At 36.7% G+C, this 20,975-nt stretch overlaps 1 protein-coding gene across 1 annotated transcript in view; it reads left to right on the top strand.

Moving 5' to 3' along the window:
* The window catches only part of MEOX2 (mesenchyme homeobox 2), a 53,123-nt gene extending 34,197 nt beyond the window's left edge, over nucleotides 1-18,926 (top strand). Inside the window, exons 2-3 of the mRNA XM_071735363.1 lie at nucleotides 5,151-5,323; nucleotides 17,608-18,926. Coding sequence (XP_071591464.1) covers nucleotides 5,151-5,323; nucleotides 17,608-17,832 — 398 coding nt within the window. The 3' untranslated portion in view covers nucleotides 17,833-18,926. The remainder of the gene's footprint in view (nucleotides 1-5,150; nucleotides 5,324-17,607) is intronic.
* Nucleotides 18,927-20,975: the final 2,049 nt, after the last annotated feature.

The following is a 20,975-nucleotide window of genomic DNA, read 5'->3' as shown; positions in this document are numbered from 1 at the left end:
TGCATCAAATATTAAACTAAAAAGTAGTGAGTAGGGATTTAAATTAGGATCCTGCAAAGCAGTGAGCAATGTTTTGGACACAGGATAACTTTAGAGATGAATTATGAGCAACTTTAAAATGAAAATAGAAAAAAATGGCCTGGAAAAACTGTGTAATATTCTCTATTAAATCCAAAAAAAGTTTGAAAGTGACTATTTCTGGGTCAGTCTTGTTCTCACATGTAGTTGCTGGCAAATCAATAGGAACCATATGGATACCTTTATGCCAGGTCCTTGCTTATGTCTCAGTGAACTACTTTGTTTTGTCAGAAAATATAATTAACTTTAAAGAACCAGAAAAAAAATGATTAGGGAATTCAGCTGTATACCAGTATGTACTTCTGACCATTGAAAAAATCAAGTTGTCCTCTCCTTCATAATAGCCCTTTGCAACTGTAAGAGCATAAACATGCTGATTTTCTTCATATTTGTATTTCAGAGTAATGATATTCTGCTAGATCATTGTCCTGATACTATTGTGTTTTTTCCTAAATTGAAATTGATGACATATTGAAGGGGAAAAAATGGACATTTATCTTTGAAATATGTATGATTGTTGTATTTTATTTACATGCTCGTGATTTAAACAAATATGGAGAAACCGAGCTTTAAAGCAGTGCTCTTTCATACAACATTAAACTAGTACAATAACAAGCTTTTCACAATGGCTAGTTTGTGGAGACTGCTTCATTTTGAAGTAAATAACCAGGTAGTGGTTGCTGTTTGCAAACACTTGGACATCATTTGTAGGAAGGTATATATAAATCTATGATTCTATAAATAATATTCTGTCCAACTTCACTATAAATTTTCAGGGAAGTAAGTTCAGAAATGGGTTGTTCATGGTAGGGGCTTTCTGAGGATAAGTATTTAAAGATGGAAGTCACAGTTGAAAACATGAGTGTTGAGTAACAGTTCATGGGATGAAATCTCAATGACCTTTTTGTCAAAAATTGTTAGTGATTTTTGTCACTACTCTCATTCAGGCACTAAAAGCCATCTGAAACTGTTAATAGAGTACTACCAATCTGAGACTTTTTAAAGTTCTTGTCTGGGATCTTACATTGTAGGTATTAACAGAAAGTTCATTTCCACCTTGGGAACAAAGGTCTGTCAGCTTTTGAACTAATTCATGAAAAAAGGGCGGGTGCTTCTCACACATTTTGCCTTCAACCCTGAGCCTACCCAGTCAGCAGCAGATCTTTGTTGGGTCTTCTGACCAATCTGTTTTCCCTATTCTGTGAGCAGTCCCTTTTTTCCTAGGCACCCATGAAAAGCAAACATATAAAAGTGACCACTTTTTGTAATCTACACATAGGAGTTACATTCTGTGTTCTTGCTATGCTTCATCTCATGATGATGTAGACAGAATGAAATACAAACTGACAGGACAATACAAATGTTGGGTTTAATAGCAAATCCTTAGAGTAAAGTAGAAGTAACTTTTGAGGGTGGGGAACAGTGTGATTACTGATGATTTTGATTCTAAAAAAATTGAGCTTTATTTGAAGTCAGGAAAAATTAAAGCCTCCAAACAGTCTGTGGAATGAATTGTTATAAATGTGAACGCCTTTCCAAAATGGTACCTTCTTACCTCAGTTACTAACAAGCATTTGCTGACAGGAGGTAATATAGATGCTGCCTGGAATTTTTGAAAATTGCTAAAAACAGTTCTGAGAAAGAGGCATAGCCTGCATCCCTTAAAGCAAGGTTTGGCTGCCACATTACTTGACATCCAAAGAACAAAAGTTTTCAAAAGAGAGACTGGTAAGGTACTAATACGTGCATGTAGTCTACATTTAAGAGTGTGAGAGAATTTGCCTTGGAAGGTGTAAGGCAGGCAATATAGATTGCTGTATTTTTCATGAAGTGGCTTATACCATCTGTATGTATTTTACATGTGCCTTTTGAGAGAGAAGTAGGATAACTTAGATCCTTCTAGGCTTTGTTCTCTGCCTCTACACCTACCATTTGGCATAAGACACAACCAGTGGAAGAAAGCTAAGGTTGTTGGGAAGTTTTTCTTGTCTTAGTTGCAACAGCTGCAAAACAGATGTAGGCTGATGTGAGTTCTGCCAAAAATCTCTTCCAAGTCTCCCACCCATTTTCCACCAAAGAGAAGTTAGTCAGGTGATACGGAGACCTGAAGGTCAGAAAGAGATGGGAGCTCCTGATCCTGGCACTGTAGACTCTGTTAAAAAGAAGCAAGCTGAAAATAGATTTACTGCTAATGGATTTACTGATAGATTAACTGCTTTGGAAATTAAAAACCCCCAAATTTATGGAAACGACATTTCTAAAAATTTCTATCCAAGTAGTATGATGTCAATGGGAAATAAAATGGGCAGCTTATACAGGAACACTGCAGTAAAAAAGAAGTCGGATGACAGCAGGAGTTTGTAACTGGTATTCACCTAACTGGCATCCATCCAAGGCTCTCTTTATATTTATTTACAATATCTCAAATGCATTAATCAAAATGCTATGGTCTTGTTGGCCGTATCTTTGCTGAAACATATTTTCTAGGATTACAGTTGTTCTATGCTGTGAAACTCTGAGAGGTACCGAGGTAGGTACGTAGTGAGAGGTAGCCAGCTTTCTGTGTACCTGTCTCAGGTTTCTGCATACCTCTCCCCATGTTGCTTTCAGCATTGTTTCAATGAACTGTGCTTTTCTCAGGGTCTCTTGAATATTTCAAATGCATTGAATGACATTCACAACAAACAAATAAAACCCCAAAACCAGGAACCTGGAATTCAGATGCTAACTGCATTTGTGAATTGGGAACTCAGAACCATGAGTATTAAGCTGAATGATGACTTGGCTCCTTATGGTTTTACTGGCTGTGCAGTAATTCTGTTTTCTTCATGGAATCATCTGCTTGCAGAAAACATACTTTTCTTGCAGGTCTCAGTCACTTACATAGATTGGTATTCTCCAGAGAGATGTTTGGATGGGTACTCCTGAAGTTTTTCCCTTTGACTATTCATGATAGCAGTAGCTACCAAGGATTTACACCCTTGACCTCCCTTTCAATTGCCTTAATTTCTAGTATTTATTTCACTATATGCTGTTAGGTCCATTTAAGGACCTCCAATAATTATAATTACCCTACAGTAACCTAATAATAACAGCCTCACACAAGCACAAGTTTACCAAGACAGTTATGAGGGCTTTAGCAATGACTTACATGAAAAACATTCCTGTGTTGTACTGCAGATAACAAGTATCCACACCCTCCTACTTTCAAACATGTATGAAGCACATGTCTGGTGGTATAAGAACAGTAAGTCCTAGTGCTAAGCATATTTATTTAGGTATCTCTCTTCAGTGTCTCAGTAAATGCTGATGCAGAGGTTTAAAGTATTTAAGTTCAGGTCATCTACATAGTATTGGGACTTTACAATGAGGCGGCAGAAGATGAAATTTCAAGGAAAAAAAGCAATGTTCACGTTCCTGCAATGGAAAATGTGGGCAAAAGTTACAGGGACTCTAGTTCACCAACAAGTATAAAGGAAGAAATGTGAGCTTCCAGGTTTAGTATGATTTTGATCCGTAAAGTCTTCTGTGTTGAGTTTGGAAAGTGGACCTTGCCCCCACACTGCAGTCAATGGGTGAGACATCTCCAGGGGTCCTCTTCTCTAAAATCCCCACTCCAGTTGTGGCTAAGCAGCTCCCAGACCCACTCAGCAGCTTTGGTGGACACCCTCAGTCATGTAACCCAGCAGTACACTGCATGTTTGAAGTAAAGTTCTGTGTGTCATGTCAGCAAAAATTAAGAGTAATTTTAAGGCATTAGCTCTAAACTGTCTTAATTAGCAACTATAGCACTGAGTCAAGCATTAACATAAAAACAAAGTTTCCTTCCAAGCAACAGAGTAGCTGACAACAAGTGAACACATTTTATACCTTTATAAAGTGTAGATAGTTGACTGTAGTTTTGAATCCAGACTCACTGGCCAGTTGGACAGTCTCAGGCATGTGGATGATTCATCTGACACAGAATCCCAGGGAGTGATTTCTTGCGGGCCTGTTCATTTGGATGTTGATGCAGGTTTCTATTTAAATCACCAGTTGAAGTGTGAATTATTCTGTGACATTTTTAAGATGGTTCATGAGGCCAGAATTTGACTAATGATACTCCTACTGATCTCCTGCTAATTTTGGATTTATAGGTGTTGTATCATGCCCAAACTTATAAATGTCTGGTTTGTTTTTTTTTTTTCTCTTGTTTTTCCTTTCCACTCTCTCTTTCTCTGGTTTCTTTTTTACTTTTCCTTTTTTTTTTTTTTTTTTACTGTGATCTTTTCATTTTTTTAATGGACTTCACTGACAGCAACAGAATTACTGTAGCTAAGTTCAGTAGTTTGGCTTGGGACCAAATGTACCTGTTTCTGAGAGTGAAGGAATTCAGGAGGGTGCTACTGAAAATGTTAGCAAAGCTCATCTGATTGTGACTGAAAATGTGAATTTTCCTTAGGTTGTGAGCTGCAGTAGTAGCAAACTTCCTATTCTGATACCTGCTGTGGCATAACCTCCCTATCTGTACCATGGCATGTGTAGGAGGAGATCCCATTATCACATGGGATGTGCTCACTGATTCCTTTTTGATGTGTGTTGAATTTCTTTGCTTTGTCTCTTCCTTTTCCCTGAAAGTGTAACTGGGCTAAACCTTAAAGTGGATTCCTTAAAAAAGAGTTTTGGTTTAAGGTATTAGTGAAATGACAGGATAGATTCTTGAAGTATTACTCATGAAGACACTAATCAAATGATACACATCCTGTACTGGTTGGATGAGAGTTGCCAGAAGTGGGAAGGAGTTGAAGCTTTGCAGAAATTCTACAGAGAACTGTTAGGAAATGAAACACTGGAAGATTTTAAGCTAAAGTTTGACAAGCATGAATGGAAGTAGGAGCTCATGTCTGTTAGAGTAATTGTTGGTTTCCTGATTAACAGTGAATAATCCATAGGTATAAGAAAAAGGGCATGTTGCTGAGACAAGAAAGTTTGAAGTATGTAACTTAAACATCTTGTTATCTTTGGGCACATTTCCTATTTAGCTGTACACTTGTCCTTACTTGCATTTCTTCATCTGTTTTTTTTTTTTTCAGATTCCCAAGAAGGAAACTACAAGTCAGAGGTCAACAGTAAACCCCGGAAGGAAAGGACAGCTTTCACCAAGGAGCAAATCAGAGAGCTAGAAGCAGAATTTGCTCATCATAACTATTTGACTAGGCTGAGGAGATACGAGATAGCAGTAAACCTTGACCTCACTGAAAGACAGGTACTGATGCAAAACAATGGACTTTAAATCCTTGCCCAGTATTTACCAGTTGCTAGTAGCTCCTTACAGTAGAGCTCTTATGTTACTAATTGATGTATCAGATTGAATGTTTATAGCAAAATGATTTATATGTATTATCTTTCTGCTTTGCAAGTCATTTTTATTTGCACCAGCTACAGATTAGTTTTATGTAGTAGGCAGAGATGGAAGATAAAAGCATGAGTAATATGTATCTATTCAATTGGGGCACACTTTTTCAAATCAGAGTGGTGTGGCTGAAGAAGTGGTAGGTCCCAAATACTGCATGCGTAAGTAGTTGGTTTGCCTGCTATGCAGCAAGTATGAGCATCTTGTTTTAGTCTATGGAAGATATGCAGTTGCCATTTGCCCAGAGTTTCTGAACATCCTGTTTCCAGATGGCAGCAAGAATGGGAACTCCAGCAAAACTGGAATACAGGCATTTTTAACCACTTTATCTTACCCTGTTCTCTGAAAGCAGAGGTGATGTAATTTCTTACCACTGTTGTTAGTTTCCTGGTTCGGGAAACAGTTCTGCACGTGCTCAAGTTTCATCATGCATGTTGTCACATTGATTTCTAATGGAAATATTCATGTTAAACATGTACTGAACTGTTTCAGGATCTCATCCCAACAGACTAAATAGGTAGCAAAGTCACAATTTCAAAGAATAATTGCACCAACATATTTAAAAAACATGTTTTGGTAAAGACATTTAGAAGACTGGGCCAAAGTACACCAAATCTGATGAAATATTACCTATAGTTTTATCATTTAAACTGAAACCCTTTTACCTACTGATAGAAAGTCATCCTTTCTTCAGAAATCAATATTAAATTGAGGGACTGATTTGGATACGATCCATAAGATGATGATATTCAAGGGTAGGTATATCAAGAATATATTCAAGGGAAAGTACCAAAATAGCACCATAATTTTTGAACTCTAGATATGAGAAGGTTTGTAATTTTCTTGAGTTTCATTAGCACCTGCATATCTCAGTGAAAGTTCAGCCAGGTTCCAGGTTTTTTTCTTTGAAGACTACTAGAGAATGGCTGTACCTTCCAGCTTAAGGAGAGAAGGAATGAATTCTTGTCTCAGTGACATAGGTAGTCAGTTGAGCAATGATAAATAAGTTTTAAAAAATATTTGCTGGCCTATTTGACTGGAATCAGCTGTCTGAATTCAGTAAACAAATCCTTATGTTTAATAATGGTAGATTTGTCTTGGAATTTAACTGTTCTCCTTGATAAATTCTTTTATTTTTTCTTCAAAGATCAAATTGAATAGTACAACTAAATGAATAGTTAGTTCAATATTCTAAAGGAAACAGTTAAACTAAAAGCATTTAACATGCTGAAAAGGAGCAGATAAATATTGAATATGGTGTCCAGAGGAGGAAAGGCAACCTGTGCTACACAAGTGCAGAGAATCATTTAAGTCATGAGAGCACTTGCTGTTTTCTTGTTGCCACATAATGTTAGTTCCAAGCATTCTGATGATAACTGCGATAATTTCTATAGAATTATAATTAGTCTATCTAATTATCTAATCTAATTCTTCTCTGCTTCCCCAGATTATCACAGACTGGCAACTGAGCTGCTAGAGATAACTCCCTTCCTTCCTTCCTTCCTTCCTGCTTTTCTGCCTTCCTTCCTGCCTTCCTGCTCAAAGCCACCCTTGCTTAGAAAAGGAAAGCATTAAGATTTTCAGCTTGATAGAGTCCAGTCCTGTTTCTTGCCACAATAAAAAGGTCTGAAAGAAAAAAAATATGATGGCATAAAAACTGTATTGTTAATCGAAAACAAAAAAAGAAAATTAAGAGGAAATTCTAGACATATTTTTCAGTTTCTGACTCATACTAAGCCAAGTAATGATGTCAGTTCCAATGTTGTCAATTAGAAATGTCTCTTTTTGAACTCAAATATATTGCTTTGATGGAAAAATGGTGTAAATAGGCATGAAACTGGCTGTGGGTTTCCATGGTGTATGGCAGTCTTCAAAAGCTGAATGCAGTAAATCAAAAGGCTCGACCCTCTTCTTTTTCAGTATTTGTTTTACATCAGGATTCCTTCAGTGATTTAAAATATTAATCCAGACTAAACCTGGTATGACATTAAAAGTTCTTATTTTTTTCCCAATTATAAGATTGAACTCATATTCAGAACCTGTCTTTCCATCATTAGCAGAATGAACAATTAATTATTCTTGAGTGGGATAGCAGCACTTATTTGTTTACTTACTACTGTTACTACTTTCTTTTGCTAGCTGTCTCAACAGAAGAGCTCATATTTAATACCTATCTTAAACAAAACAGAACAAAAGCAGTCTTTTTTTCTAAAATTATTATGGCTGAATAAAAATACACTGATGGAATTTAAAAACCCCGCTCTCCACTGAGGTAGCATTTTTTAGATAATTGCTGTTTCTGGTAAAGGGGAAAAAATAATCTGGGGAAAGTGTTGTTGGGTAATCCTAAGGTTACAATTTTCTGTTACTTCTCAGGATGTGACATAAATCAAAGAGCCTGTTATCTTAAGAAAGTTCAATCTGCCTCTTGACTATAGTGATAATTTCAACCATACACCAGAGCTTAAAAGAGGCACTGACCAACTAACACTTCATAATTACCTTTCTGGCATTTAAACAAGCTGTAGAAAAAATGCACCATATTTTAAAAGCTGTATGAGGGTATTAAAGTTTTCTGCAGTCATCAAAGTAAGGCTCCATTTGACTTTTGAAACAACCTACAAGATCAGTTCAAACGTAAATGACTCATGGAAGGCTATTTCACAAAAATAATAATGAAAAAAACCCTCGCAACATATGGATCCAGAGTAGGAAGTAATCCTATCACTCCCTAAAAAGGAAACCAGAGTTACAAGACAGAAGGACAAAATGGAATAAGTGCCTCAATTGCCTAGATATCAAGAGTGCACTTTGAGAGCATTATAAGAACATCTGGTGGTAGGATGGCTCTATTATGGTATTGTAAGAATTCCAGCAGTATAGGTACATATAATTCCTGCTCCATCTCTCAGAGAGTGCACTCAGAGTCCTTGCTCAGCCAGCAGTTAATAATTTTCAGCTGGCAGGCCTCTAATATATTTTGAAGAGCCAGTTAGACTAAAAACTATCTTAGTTCCCTAGATATTTGTAACCTTGACGAGCGCATTCTTGGCTTTTTTGTACATCCAGATAAACTTGGAGAAGGCTCTGTGTAAACTTTTTAATATCTCACTGTGGAATGAAGAGAGGAAGCAGCTGCAGTGGGGTATCAGAGGCGTGGCAAAATGGACATTTTTATGGAGTTGGTCCTGCCAAATATAGAAAGAGTAGGAGATCTTACCACCTTGCAAGATCTTTTTGCATGGAGCTAATCAAAAGAGTAATATTGTAGTTCTTCAGGCTGGCTAAGGTTACCGGAATAAACACTCCTAACATGTAATGCTTCTGTTTGCCAACATAAATGGAAAATCCCACCTAGTCAGATTAAATTCTGCTGATGGCAAGGAGAAGGCTTATTTCTTCACAACTTTAATTTCCAATACCTACCTACTAGAAACCACTGTTTATTTATAAAAGGCCTGAAGCCATTGATTTTGTATAGACAAAGGACAATTTTTTTAGAAAACGAAGTGTACTTTTGCACCCGTGTTTGACTTCCATGTATGTGGAATCAACGTGGGATTATTGACAAAGCATGAAGCTTGGTAATGCCTTTATCTGTCAGAAAGGGAAGCAGATAGCCTTATCTCTTAAATGCACTTAGGCAAAGCTGGTATAGTTCCTACAGCCATAGCCCACACTTTAGCACTGCACTGTTATGACTATAAAAATAGTAAAGTTTTCCAGCAGAAAAGTTTCCCCCAGACCATATTACCTCTATCCTGGATCACAAGTGACTCTGTTCAAATCCTTTTCAGCATCACAGAGCTCAGGAGAGGCTGATCCAGTGATTTTTCAGACTTGACTGGTAGCTTCCCTTAATCACCTTGGTGAGAAACCAGAAAGATCAATGTTCCTCAACTAAGTGTTTGTTCTGAACCACCTCTGGAAGAAAACTGGTGTCCTACTACAGGAAGAAAGATTTCTAGGGCTAGTTGGGACACTTATTCACCTGAATACTTTCAGACAAAATCAAAGAATGAATCGATAGGATAAGCTTGACCATATCTGTTTAATTTATTGTGCTGCCATGTCTTCTCTGAAAGGCAGCTGCTCACTCCAGGCTTCCATATGTTAAGACCTCTCTATACACACTATAATAATGAGCCCTTGTGGCTTGAAATCCTTTGGATTGTTTATTTTATTTAAAGTAATACTCTTAATAAAATAAAACTCACTAATACTTTTATATTTGTCTTGAGCGATATAAATACCAGCAGTAGGAGTTTCTGTGCTAACTCAGTTTGTTCTTTCTCAGGAAAGAATGCTCCTGGCAAAGTTAATTGTAACTCCTGCATAATTTTGATCTCTTCAATCAAAACTCTTTTTGTAAAAAGTACATGGCAAAACTTTAATAAACAGTGTATTTACTTTTGCAGTACTGCTTGAATTGAAACAAGCGATTTCATATGCAAAGATCCAAGTGCCTTAAGCTGTTAATTGTGAATGTACCTTACACCTGCAGAGAAACTCTGTGGGGTTCTGGGTGGGGAGAGACCTCTACATGTGCCAAGAAGTGCATGTGATATAGACAGAAATATCAGCAGCTTATATGGCTGCTTTTGCAAAGTGAGCCCCTGTCCCTACCTTTTCTTAGATGTAGCTCAAGAAATATGTGGCTTCTGCCATCTGTTAAAGGACATGGAAACTTCTAAGGGTAGTCATTTATGGTCACTTTAAAAAAAGAGAGAGAAGAAATCAGTGAGGAGCAAATGGAGAGGTGCAAATGAAACTGTAGAATGAAAAATTTTTTTTATGTGGGGCATTGAAAAACTGAGAATCTTTGTTTTTACTAGTTGCTTCTCCTTAGGGTAGGGCTTGCTGAAAATAGTTGCAGTTTCTTGAGGCTCACTAGCTTCTACTGAATGCTGGTTCTGAGGCTACTTTTCCACCAAAAGACTCAGGACTGGCTTGTTTTGGAAGGCAAAAAGGTCCCTCCAGATTTCAAGTTATGAACTATGCAACTAACTTAAATGAACACAAATGAGAGGGCTTCTTTCTTGTGTAGGGAAATGGCTTCCATATCCATAAGAGCCCTGGAGAATTGTCATGGGCCGGTAGTCAAGAGTTCCCTCTTCTTGGCATTTGACTTCATACTAAAGTAGTAGAGAGAAAAGCATCAACACATTGAGCCAAAAGCCAGTCTTGATTACCCATCGTCTTTTTAATTTTCACATTCAGTTGAACTGTGCAAAATGGGTGCAGAACGATGCCTGTTAGATTATTTTAAAACTATTTGAAATTCTTCACATGTGAGTAATTAATGCAGGTAAACACCTGTACAAAGGAGGCAAAGATTAGCCTACAAATTATTTTTTCACCATGTGTGTCTTTTGTGGATGTATATATGTATATGCAAAGATACTGGATGAAGGTAGACTCTGAAAAGATATATTATAGAAGAACAAGGTAGAGAGAGTTCTAGCAGCAACCCCACAGCTCACCTTTCTTGTCCTCTAGACAAAAAAAAAGGAGACTCATTTTAATAAAAAATACTCCCTTAGATTATGTACAACACGCCAATGAGACAAAGGGACCTAAAATAGTACGTCCCATTCTGCTTAAGGTAGGTTTAATTAGAAAATTAGTCAAGAGAGGTTTTGAAAAGAGAGAGTTAGCTGCTCAAGTACAAAATTAACTTTGAAGAGCCCTGGTGGAGAACTTGGCAGCTCTCTGGATGGAGTAGAGGGAGGTAAACAAGAGTGCTCTGAAAGACTTCTGAAACTGGAATGAAATATTCTTATCACTGCTCTCTTCCAATAGAATAATGTCTATTCCATCCCTCCCTAAACGTGGGAGGTAGAAAGGAGAATGTATCACCTAAGTAGTACCCAAACCTCAACTGAATTCTGTGTAATGAAAAACCAGAACTCCCTCCTACACCTTCCTGGGTGCCAAAAGCTCCAGCTGTCCTTTGTGCACCCGCCAAAACCTCCCTCTTTTCTCAACAGCTGCTGCAAAAGTTCTTGTGTGCATTCAGTGCAAGGTCCTGTAATGTAACACAGAGCAAATTGCTTTACATCAGTGAGCAGGTGACTTAAGCAATTTTAATCAGAAGGTTCTGGTACCGCTCATTAATTTCCAAAGAAAAGTTAATTGTCTCCAATTTATATAATTTGGTAGTATTTTTTTAATACCTGAGAAGACATTTAATAGTCAGATTTATTTAAAATGGGTTTAAGTTAAAAATGTATTTAACATTTTTAAGAGTTTTTTTTTTTATGGAATAGAAATTGGAATTCCTTTAAATCATGCAAGGAAGAAAATTAAGTTTAATTGAATAAAACTACCTTAACTTACTCTCCCATGTATCCAGCATGACTGAAATCCAGCTGAACTATTTAAAATCTCATTTTATCATTAGTTACTGAAGTGAACTTATAACTGACTACTATTTCTGTAAATATATTAAACTAATAGATTTGATTTTCCCAACCCTTGTATTTATTCATAGTCTAGAACAGGAAAAGAAACTTTACTATTTGTGCATTCCTGTTTGCTTTTATAAGTTTGCTGAATAAATTATAACAAAAATATTGTCTCTATATATGCAAAAAAGGTAAGTTTCAGCTTTATAACACCACTGATTTCTATAAAGTTCAGAAGTTTGACTTTCTTTAAAACTTAGCAGCATAAGTATACTGTCTAAAAATAACACGAACATTTACTGAGCCAAAGAAGGCTGAGAAGCAAACTTTTTAATTATTTAATTTTGAAAATTTGGGTTTATTTTTTGTTATCCATATGTTTGTCTGCATTAGCAGAAAGTAAATCGACAGATTAAGAAAAAATTATGATAAAAGAAAATGGACAATGGCTGACCAGGGGCAGAACACCTAAAAGGCTTGGTGATTTAGTCTTCTTGACACATTATTTAGGTGTAAATGGAATTTGGGATACTGACTTCAAAGACTCATACTTAGAATTGTGCATCCCTTATAGTAAAATAACAGCTTCAACTCACATAGTGCTCTTGTTTCTAAATTTTAATCTCATTTAGTACTCATGCCACTAAAATCTGGAACAGAAATCCAAATTTTCAGAAAGAATCTTTCATTTCAGTAAAGACCTTTTTGAAAGAGAAATATCTTTTTTCTTAAAAAAAGAAAGATAGCAGGCAGTGCAGCTAAGGTAGCTTGAATTCAGTCTTGCTTTAATTTTTCAGACAACAATGTCTTTATTAAGAAATAGTTATTAATTATAGTAGGTATCAATTTAGCTTTTCTCTATAGGTACAGAAGGCTAAAATCCCATGTTAAAAGGAAGCATCTACATTCTACAGAGCATGGTAGAAGTTTTAAGGTTAACATGACCAAAGTGCTCTGCTGATGGAGTATTAAATCAGAAGTTTAGGTCATATACTTACTGAGAACCAGAATGATGTGTCAGAAGTTGTATTTAAGATATACATGTGAGACAGCACCTAATTTGGCCTTTAAACCTAGTAAGGACATATATAGGTATATAATGATTGTTTTAGTAATGTAGATACTAACAATGTCAACCTCCTTGTTCTGAATCTCCTCCCATGATTCTGACAGAGGAGATCTTAAAATAAATTGGTCACAGCAAGAACGTTTATCTCGTACATCAGGAAATGGGCAATGTGAAATCATTTACTCATATCTTAAGTAACTATCTAATCATCAGATGTGGGGATGCAGATATTAAACAACTTGTTGACTAAGGAAAAAGAAACTGCTTTCGTGCCAGTAAACAGATGTGCTCAATAGAATGGCTCATAAGTGCTGATTTAGAAACAGCTGTTAATGCTACCATCATCTTTAATATAGTTCACTTCCCTCCACTTCCTTTGTTTTCTGTACATACATATGCTTGCTCTATACAGTTAAGTTGTGCTAGTCAGAGGGTGGAGAAGGGGAGTGCATTTTAATAAATAATGGGCAATCAGGACCTGATTGGGGGAGGTGGTGAGCACTCTCAGCTCCTGCTGGAGCTCACTTGGACTTGAAAAACAGCAAAAAAAGGTTCATTAAACCTATAGCATCAAATTTGTAACAGTAGATCTTTAATCTGCTTTAAAAGAATATAGTTTCTGCAAAGCTGTAAGTGACACGAGTTAGTTTTCTTTCACTGGAAAAACAAGTTCAAAATTTTTTCAAGTTCACTTCATAAGGTCTTTTTCATTCTCTTTTATTTTATTTTTATTTTTATTTTTATTTTTTAATTATTTTTTTTAGTTATTTTTCTTTTTCTTTTTTCTTTACTTTTCTTTCATTCATTCTCTCTCTCACTCTCACTTTTTCTCTTTCTCTTGTTATTGCTCTCTTTCCCTCTTCTATCTCCTTTTTGGTCTGATGCATGCCTTGTGCAACACCTGTACGTTTCAAATGAATTGTGCATCTGAAAAGCACAGTTCTCCATAAATCCAGATAAACTGACACTCTGAAGTACTTCACACAAAGTTTGCTTCACTTCCTTACCCTTACTAAAATATATATAGATCACATATCAGTAACAACCGTACCCTCCCTAATTGACTCTTAAACTCCAAAGGAAGTTCAGAATTCCAGTATCTGAATTTGATCTGTAGAGGAAATAACAAGTGAAGGACTTGTCTCATATTATTAGCACATGAGCATTGAAGACTTCATCTAGGCTCCACTGAAGTTGATGGAAAAACTCACACTGACATTAATGTACTTTGGACCAGGTCAAAAGTGGATTTCAATACTTTACAGTGAAGGGCATGAAGAAATATATATAAAAAAATATGAATGTATTCCCTCATTTGAGAGTCCCTCCCTACAATAACACAACAAATAAAATCAAAATTAACTCATATTTTTTTATAATAAACTTTGCTATAATTGATTTCTCACTTTTTAATAGGAAGATATCCTATTCGATATTTTCTTAATAGATTATTTGAAGTCATTAGTGACAGTATAAAGCGTTTTGGTTTTTTTTCCTTTTAAAAATTGTTCCTATTTATCTTTATAGGAATCTTGACTGACAGGCTTTATGCCAGTCAGTAGTATATATTCTCCTATGGGAGCTCCAGGGTTACCTTCTTTTTCCCTGTACTCGAGAGGGCACGCAAAGGTAGCTGGGGTCCCTTTGGCACTACGTTCCTTAAATGCCTTTTGTCCCTTACAGGAGGCCATGTGCAGACCTAATTTTTCATGCTGGACCCTCTGAGGCATTTATAAATAAATGTATCCTGCTCTTATTCTTGAAAAGAGAAAATCATTGACCTTTAATTGATTTCTATCAGTTACCATACAGATGCTGACCTTGACTCTTCCCTGGTAGAGGCATTTCAGGGCATGGTCATATGAGCTATTCTGAGGGCAGAAGGACTAAATGAAGAAATATTCCCCAGCTTGTCCCTGGCTACTCATTACCTGGAAGCTGATGCCACTTATTTCTGGGTTCATGCTCAAGGAGAGAGACTGCTGTCAACTGTGGTTTTGTGAAGTAACCAGAATTATAAAAAGCAGCAGCAATAAAGTATTGTAAGGAAAAAAAAAAAAAACAAAAAACTGGAAAAAAAGGAACAGTTCATTAAATTGGAGCCAAAAAAGTCAAGCAAACAGATGTGAGAGTTTAGCTCTGTCTTTGAGAGGAGAACAGAAATGAGCCCCTGCATCGGAAGCCAGGCAGTGATGATCCTGCTCGTGTCTGTCCCAGCCAGATCAGTTTCTAACACTGACTGTAGGAGCATTAGCTTCAGTTTCTCAAGTACTGAAAAATGAAAGGGATACATATGGAGGGTGGTTTGCCTGGATCTCTCCTGTTCCAGTAAATTAAAGAAGGCTGAATGCAGGCTGTGCACTGACAATTTTGCTTCAAATGCATAATGATAACTTTTCTTGAAACCACTTTTTGTATGCATTATTATTTTGTTTTAGGCTTTCAGTGCTATGATTTATTCTTTGGATGCTCAAGGAAATAAAAATATCCAGAGAGTTTCTTAGATCTTTGAAAGATCACTCCGATCTATAATATCTTTTTACTGAATAAAAAACTCTTGGCCCTTATTTCAGAAGAAGAGTGATAATACTCTGTGCTACGGGGTTGAATACAAAGGGTATTATTTATGATGTTTAGATTATGGTACAGTTACCTCTACTGCTGGCACTGGTGAAGTGTCTTTTGCAAGACTTCATTGTCTTGAAAACCAAAAAATAAACAAAATGACATCTTAACTTCCTCTAGAAAGCCACTATTGCTGTACTAGTGCTGTGCCCTTTTCAAGATGTTGTTTCCCTAGACACCTCTGATACGTGACTTGGGTATGATAATTCATTACAGCAGCCAGTAATAAATACCTTCCCCTTTACACTCATTTCACTGTACAAGTGAGATTTTTTGGCTCTGATGAGCTGATGAAGGGAAAGGATGTCCTATGCTTTTAGGCTCTTAACAGACCTGGAATAATTTTGTTCTGTTCCCAGGTGATTGGCTTTAATGGCTCACATTTGCTTGAACAGGAACATAGAGTATAGAAAAAACATATGTATACCTCTCTTCCTTCCCACATACATCCATGCAGACAGTGACATTAACTATCAGTTCACTTGCAGTAAAATTTTAATGCAAAATCTGAAGTGATGATAAAGGTTAAACTCTGATGTTTCCTGGATGCATGAGACAGATTCAGCAAAACAGCATTTTTGTGGCTCTATTACTCATGTTGTACAATATATCCTGCTGTGCCTTTTCCTTGCTGTTTCTTTTAAAACTCTGAAACACATTCTGCTAAACACAGCAGAGAATACATCAACATTGAAAGCTTTCTTGCTTTCTTTCCAAGTGGAAATCACAGGCATTGTTTATTTTTCTGTGGAACCTTCATGTGAAGAGGTGCACAGTCACACAAGGAAGAGACTTTTTAGCAACAATAACTGAATGCAGCAAACCTAGCAATAGTCTGTTAATGCTGACTTTAGTGACAATATTTTAAGTTGATTAGAAATCAGCCTTTAATTTGGTCTAATATATTTGACAGATGCTATGCACATCTCTTTTTTTTTTCTTTTTTTTTTTTTTTCTTCCTTCCTTTCTATTGGCTATTGAAAAAAAGTCCTTGTGGTTTGCAGTGCTGGTACTTTAGAACTGTGCAAATCATTTAGGTTTATCCCCCCTCCCCTATATATTTCTGTACAGAGAAAGGGAGAAGGGAAATGAGTTTCAGATGGAGTAAATCTTGGAGCTGACTTAATGTTAATGTGACTTAAATACAGATATATTTTTTATTTTTTATGCTATGAATTTCTTTACCATTCTTAACTGAATTTGTTTGCTTATTTTGATTCAAATTTATAAATGCCTTGTTCTCTGGCTTTGGGGGTATTTTTTTGTCTGAAAAATTTGACCAGGGTCTGTGGCTAAATGTAGTAGAATTGAGTATCACTTAAAAATACAGGGAAGTCATAGGTTTTGATGGCAAGAGATACCTTTCAGCAAATTTAGCAAAAAAAAAAAAGAAAAAAGAAAAAAAAAAAGAGCTTTTAAAGTGCCCTACCTGAAACTCACCACCAGTTTAAAGAAGCAAACAGGCAGTAATGAAAAATTTTCAGTGCAAGTTTCTTTCCAGAGTAACTGCCCTCCTTTGAAGGGTATTTAATAGAACTGTAAGCATGTGAGGCAGCAGTTTGGGTCCCTGCCAGCAGACGGGGCTCTCTGTTACACACAAAAAATTGGTTCTTCTGCACCATCCCTCCACAGGAATGATTTTGCCTCTGTTTCACTGCCTGTGAGGTGGCATTAAGCTTTAAATGTTTAAATTAACTTTAAATGTTTAAATTAAACTTTCAAATGTTTTCTAATGGACTTGGAGATCTTCCTGTGAGATAACTGCTATAGATGGCCCAGTTGCCCTCTTGTAGTATCCCCCCTTCTCTCCTTTGCCGTTGTTATCCCCTCATCCCCAGGGTTCAAGTCCTACCCAAAACTGGATGCCTGTTCCTCGGGCAAGGCTGGCGAGAGGTTTTTACCACACAGACGAAAAGGCAGATTAAAAAAAAAATAAAATAAAGAAATACCTCAAGCGCCGTGCCACAGCCAGAAAGATCATTATTACCTTCAGTGACCCTAACTTTGTTTTCTCGGTTTGCCTCTCTCCCGTGAAGGTGAAAGTGTGGTTCCAGAACAGGCGGATGAAGTGGAAGCGAGTAAAAGGGGGCCAGCAAGGGGCAGCAGCCCGGGAGAAGGAACTGGTGAACGTGAAAAAGGGCACCCTGCTCCCCTCCGAGCTCTCGGGCATCGGCGCGGCGGGGCTGCAGCACACGGGGGACTCACTAGCGAACGACGACAGCCACGACAGCGACCACAGCTCTGAGCACGCACACTTATGATACACAGAGAGTGTTCCCAGCTCCGTTCTCAGGAAAGATGCTTTGCTGGCGAGCCTTACACGGGCATCGTTTACGGATGCAAGTGACTCTGGCGGTGATTTTTGAAATTGTTGTTACGGAAAATTCAGGCTGGTTGTGTCTGCTTTTCTTGATTTTTAGATGGTTTACAGTAAGTGCCATGTCTTAAAGGTGCCTCAAGAGTGGAGAAGTGGAAGACGAACTTACTTTGAACATTCCAGATTTGTTTATGTCATGTTTATGACAGCGGGCAGGTATTTTTGCTTTAGCTTGCACTGAAAATTACATTGCTCTCAACAGAGGTTATATTCTGAAAACCACAGTGCCACAAAATCACTATCTAGTGGATAAGAAATGTATTTTAACTCTGTATATATTTACCTTACAGCATTTTTCTGTCTTCACTAATTTTAGCAATGCATTCATATTAGCTGATGGCAATAGTCACTCATGACAATAAATGGCTTTTTTCCTCTTTATTTTTGTTTTGTTTTTCCAGACATACAACACAGGCAGATACTTTTGTTCAAGTAGAGAACAATGCAAGAGTGTTTGCTTGGACACATCCTTGTATGACAGACAAAACAAACTTTATGTTGCATTTACTCTCAACTGCTGCTAATAGGGTATTATTAAACTTACCTAGCTCCTCAATTCTTCTTATCTTATAACTGCAAAAAAAGATTTTTAGGATCATAAGGATAATCCAGTAACCTGCAAAAAAATGTCACGTTCCACTCATGCTCGGTGGAAATTTCCCAGAGGATTATTCATTTCTATTTTGTCATAATTGAATACATTGATAAATACTGACACTCTGCAGAAATGTTTTGCTTCACCTTCAGTTTTTAAAAAAACAAAACAGCAGATAAACTGAAAGTTATTATCTACTGCTTATGTTGGTAGAAATCAAAATATGAAGGTAACTCACCATTGTGTCCCATGTGTAAAATCAAGACTTTTCTGTTATAAGCTTTTGTGTACATACAGGCAAATACCAAACCCCAAAATTTAATGCAAACCATTGATTGTACTTTGTAAAGAAATATGTTTAATAAATAATCCTTTTTAAATAATTCTCGTCTCTCTACAGTGATTTCATAGGAAATTTAAAATATTTTGTGGAAGTCCTAAGTAGCTCTGCCTTTTCCAGGTCTTCTGGAACTTAATCTGTCTCTGGACAACACAAAGCTATGTTTTCAAATTTAGGCTTTTAATCTTGGATAAACCTTCTACCTTGATCCATTTAGGAAAGTCTTTCCTTTAGAAGGAAAAAGGCATCTCACAGCTAATGATGTCTTCAGCCAAAAGCAACAAGGGTTTCTTCAACCACTTTTGCAGATTTAGAGCAAGTATAAAGGGTTATTTTGTTGGACGTACTGAAGTTAGGAAAGGAAGTAGATATCAGGAAGGGATGCATACTGGTGTTGTTATGCCTTTGTTCAATGGTCTGTTCAGGAGAAAAAAAAGAAAATATCTCCAGAAACTTGGGGGATGAATTGGACTGGATACTGTGATAGACAGTGAGTGAAAAAAAGAGCAAGCAAGAAATATGCATGTCTTACCAAATGCTTGTGAGTATCCCTGGAGCTCTGCTATGTGGAGCAGGAGGGCATCATAAAAGTTAAATGCGATCAAGAACTCTGTGTCTGTTTTCCAAATTCTTTCCACTGTAGGTTTGATCTTTCTTGCACATTAATTGTTGTCACAATCATTTTAGTTTAAAATATCCAAGCAATGAGTAAATAATTTATTTCAAGACTTCAGAGCATTTTATTGATTCCAGCAGTTTGATTTTCCAGGGTTTTGCATTTGTTTCTTAGTTCTTTTTCAAATGACTTTGTCATATAAATTGTGGTGGGTGTGGTGCATGGGTGTAGCATAGAGAAATAACCCAACTACCTGTGGATACTTGATATTTTTGTTTTCATGGCTGGATGGGAAGTGTTTTGTTTATTGGTGCTAATGAGCAAAACGGGAAAAAGCCCCATGATTCAGACTAAAGCTTTTTATTTGCATCTGGCTTTTTTCTCTCTCTTAAATTAAATATAGCTAAATTTAAAATTGAAAAATTAGAATGAAATATTGAAAAAAATAATCTTGAATTTTCAAATAACACCTTTTATTTAACAGAGACTCAAATATAATGACTTGTTTTGCTAGTAAAGAGGAGAGAGTAGATTTTTGTCTTTCCAATACTCCTATCTGCCAAAAAAAAAAAAAAAAGAAAGAAAGCCTTTTCAGACTTGTGGAATTATTTGTTGCTGTCTTTCATACAAAGTTTAAGAGTGAACCTGAAAAGAGATCAGCCAAGTTTGAGCTGACATTTTGCAGAACAAATGGAAATGCTTTATTTACATTACCTGAAATGTGCCAGCAGTGTGTTCCTAGCCCAAGGCATTTTGAGAGGTGCGTTACTGTTACCAGAGCTGGGATCTGAGTGGGATGCTTGCAGTGGGGAAGCAGCCAATATGTGTGATGATGGCAATGTGTGAGCCATAACAATCTCATTATTAGGAAGAATTTTTTCCTATTGAGAAAGATAGTCTTTTTTCCATTTTCCTAGTTTTAACTGAATCTGTTGAGACTTAAAGCACAGGTTGAAAAGAGAGAAACGTGCAAATAGATTTAAAGCACTAGGAGAATTTTTGTTCAGCTGATTGGATAAATCAGCAAACAAAGGACCAAATTACCAAAATAAAAAATAAAAGGCAACTAACATAATTGTTCTTCTCTTATGCTTTAAGAGTAGCTCAGACTTTGAATTTGGTTGAAAGGTACTAACTGTATGCAGTAACCTCTCGGATGGCTTCCAGACCTCTTGTGGCTTTAAACAGCAGCTTTGTTGAAACACCACTGGTAAATGCAACATGGTGCAAAGATCTGACACTGGCAGAGGTTAAAGCTATGAAGTCCAAGCACAGTGAGCTTCCTACCATGGCCTTGAAGGAATTGACATACAAGCACAGCCCCTCAGAAATACAGACACGCTTCTTCCAGATTGCAGTTAGTTTATATTCAAGCCATGCATAGCAGTAATGAACACCCTTGCACTCCAAACTCATCTTTGAGCATCAGTGTGTCTGCTCAGGACTCAGCAATGCAGATGATGTCTCATCTTGTTC

This window comes from Heliangelus exortis, chromosome 2 (assembly GCF_036169615.1).
Source record: "Heliangelus exortis chromosome 2, bHelExo1.hap1, whole genome shotgun sequence".
Taxonomy (NCBI): domain Eukaryota; kingdom Metazoa; phylum Chordata; class Aves; order Apodiformes; family Trochilidae; genus Heliangelus; species Heliangelus exortis.
The sequence above is the reverse complement of the archived record's forward strand: the minus strand, read 5'-3'. Positions and strand labels throughout refer to the sequence as shown.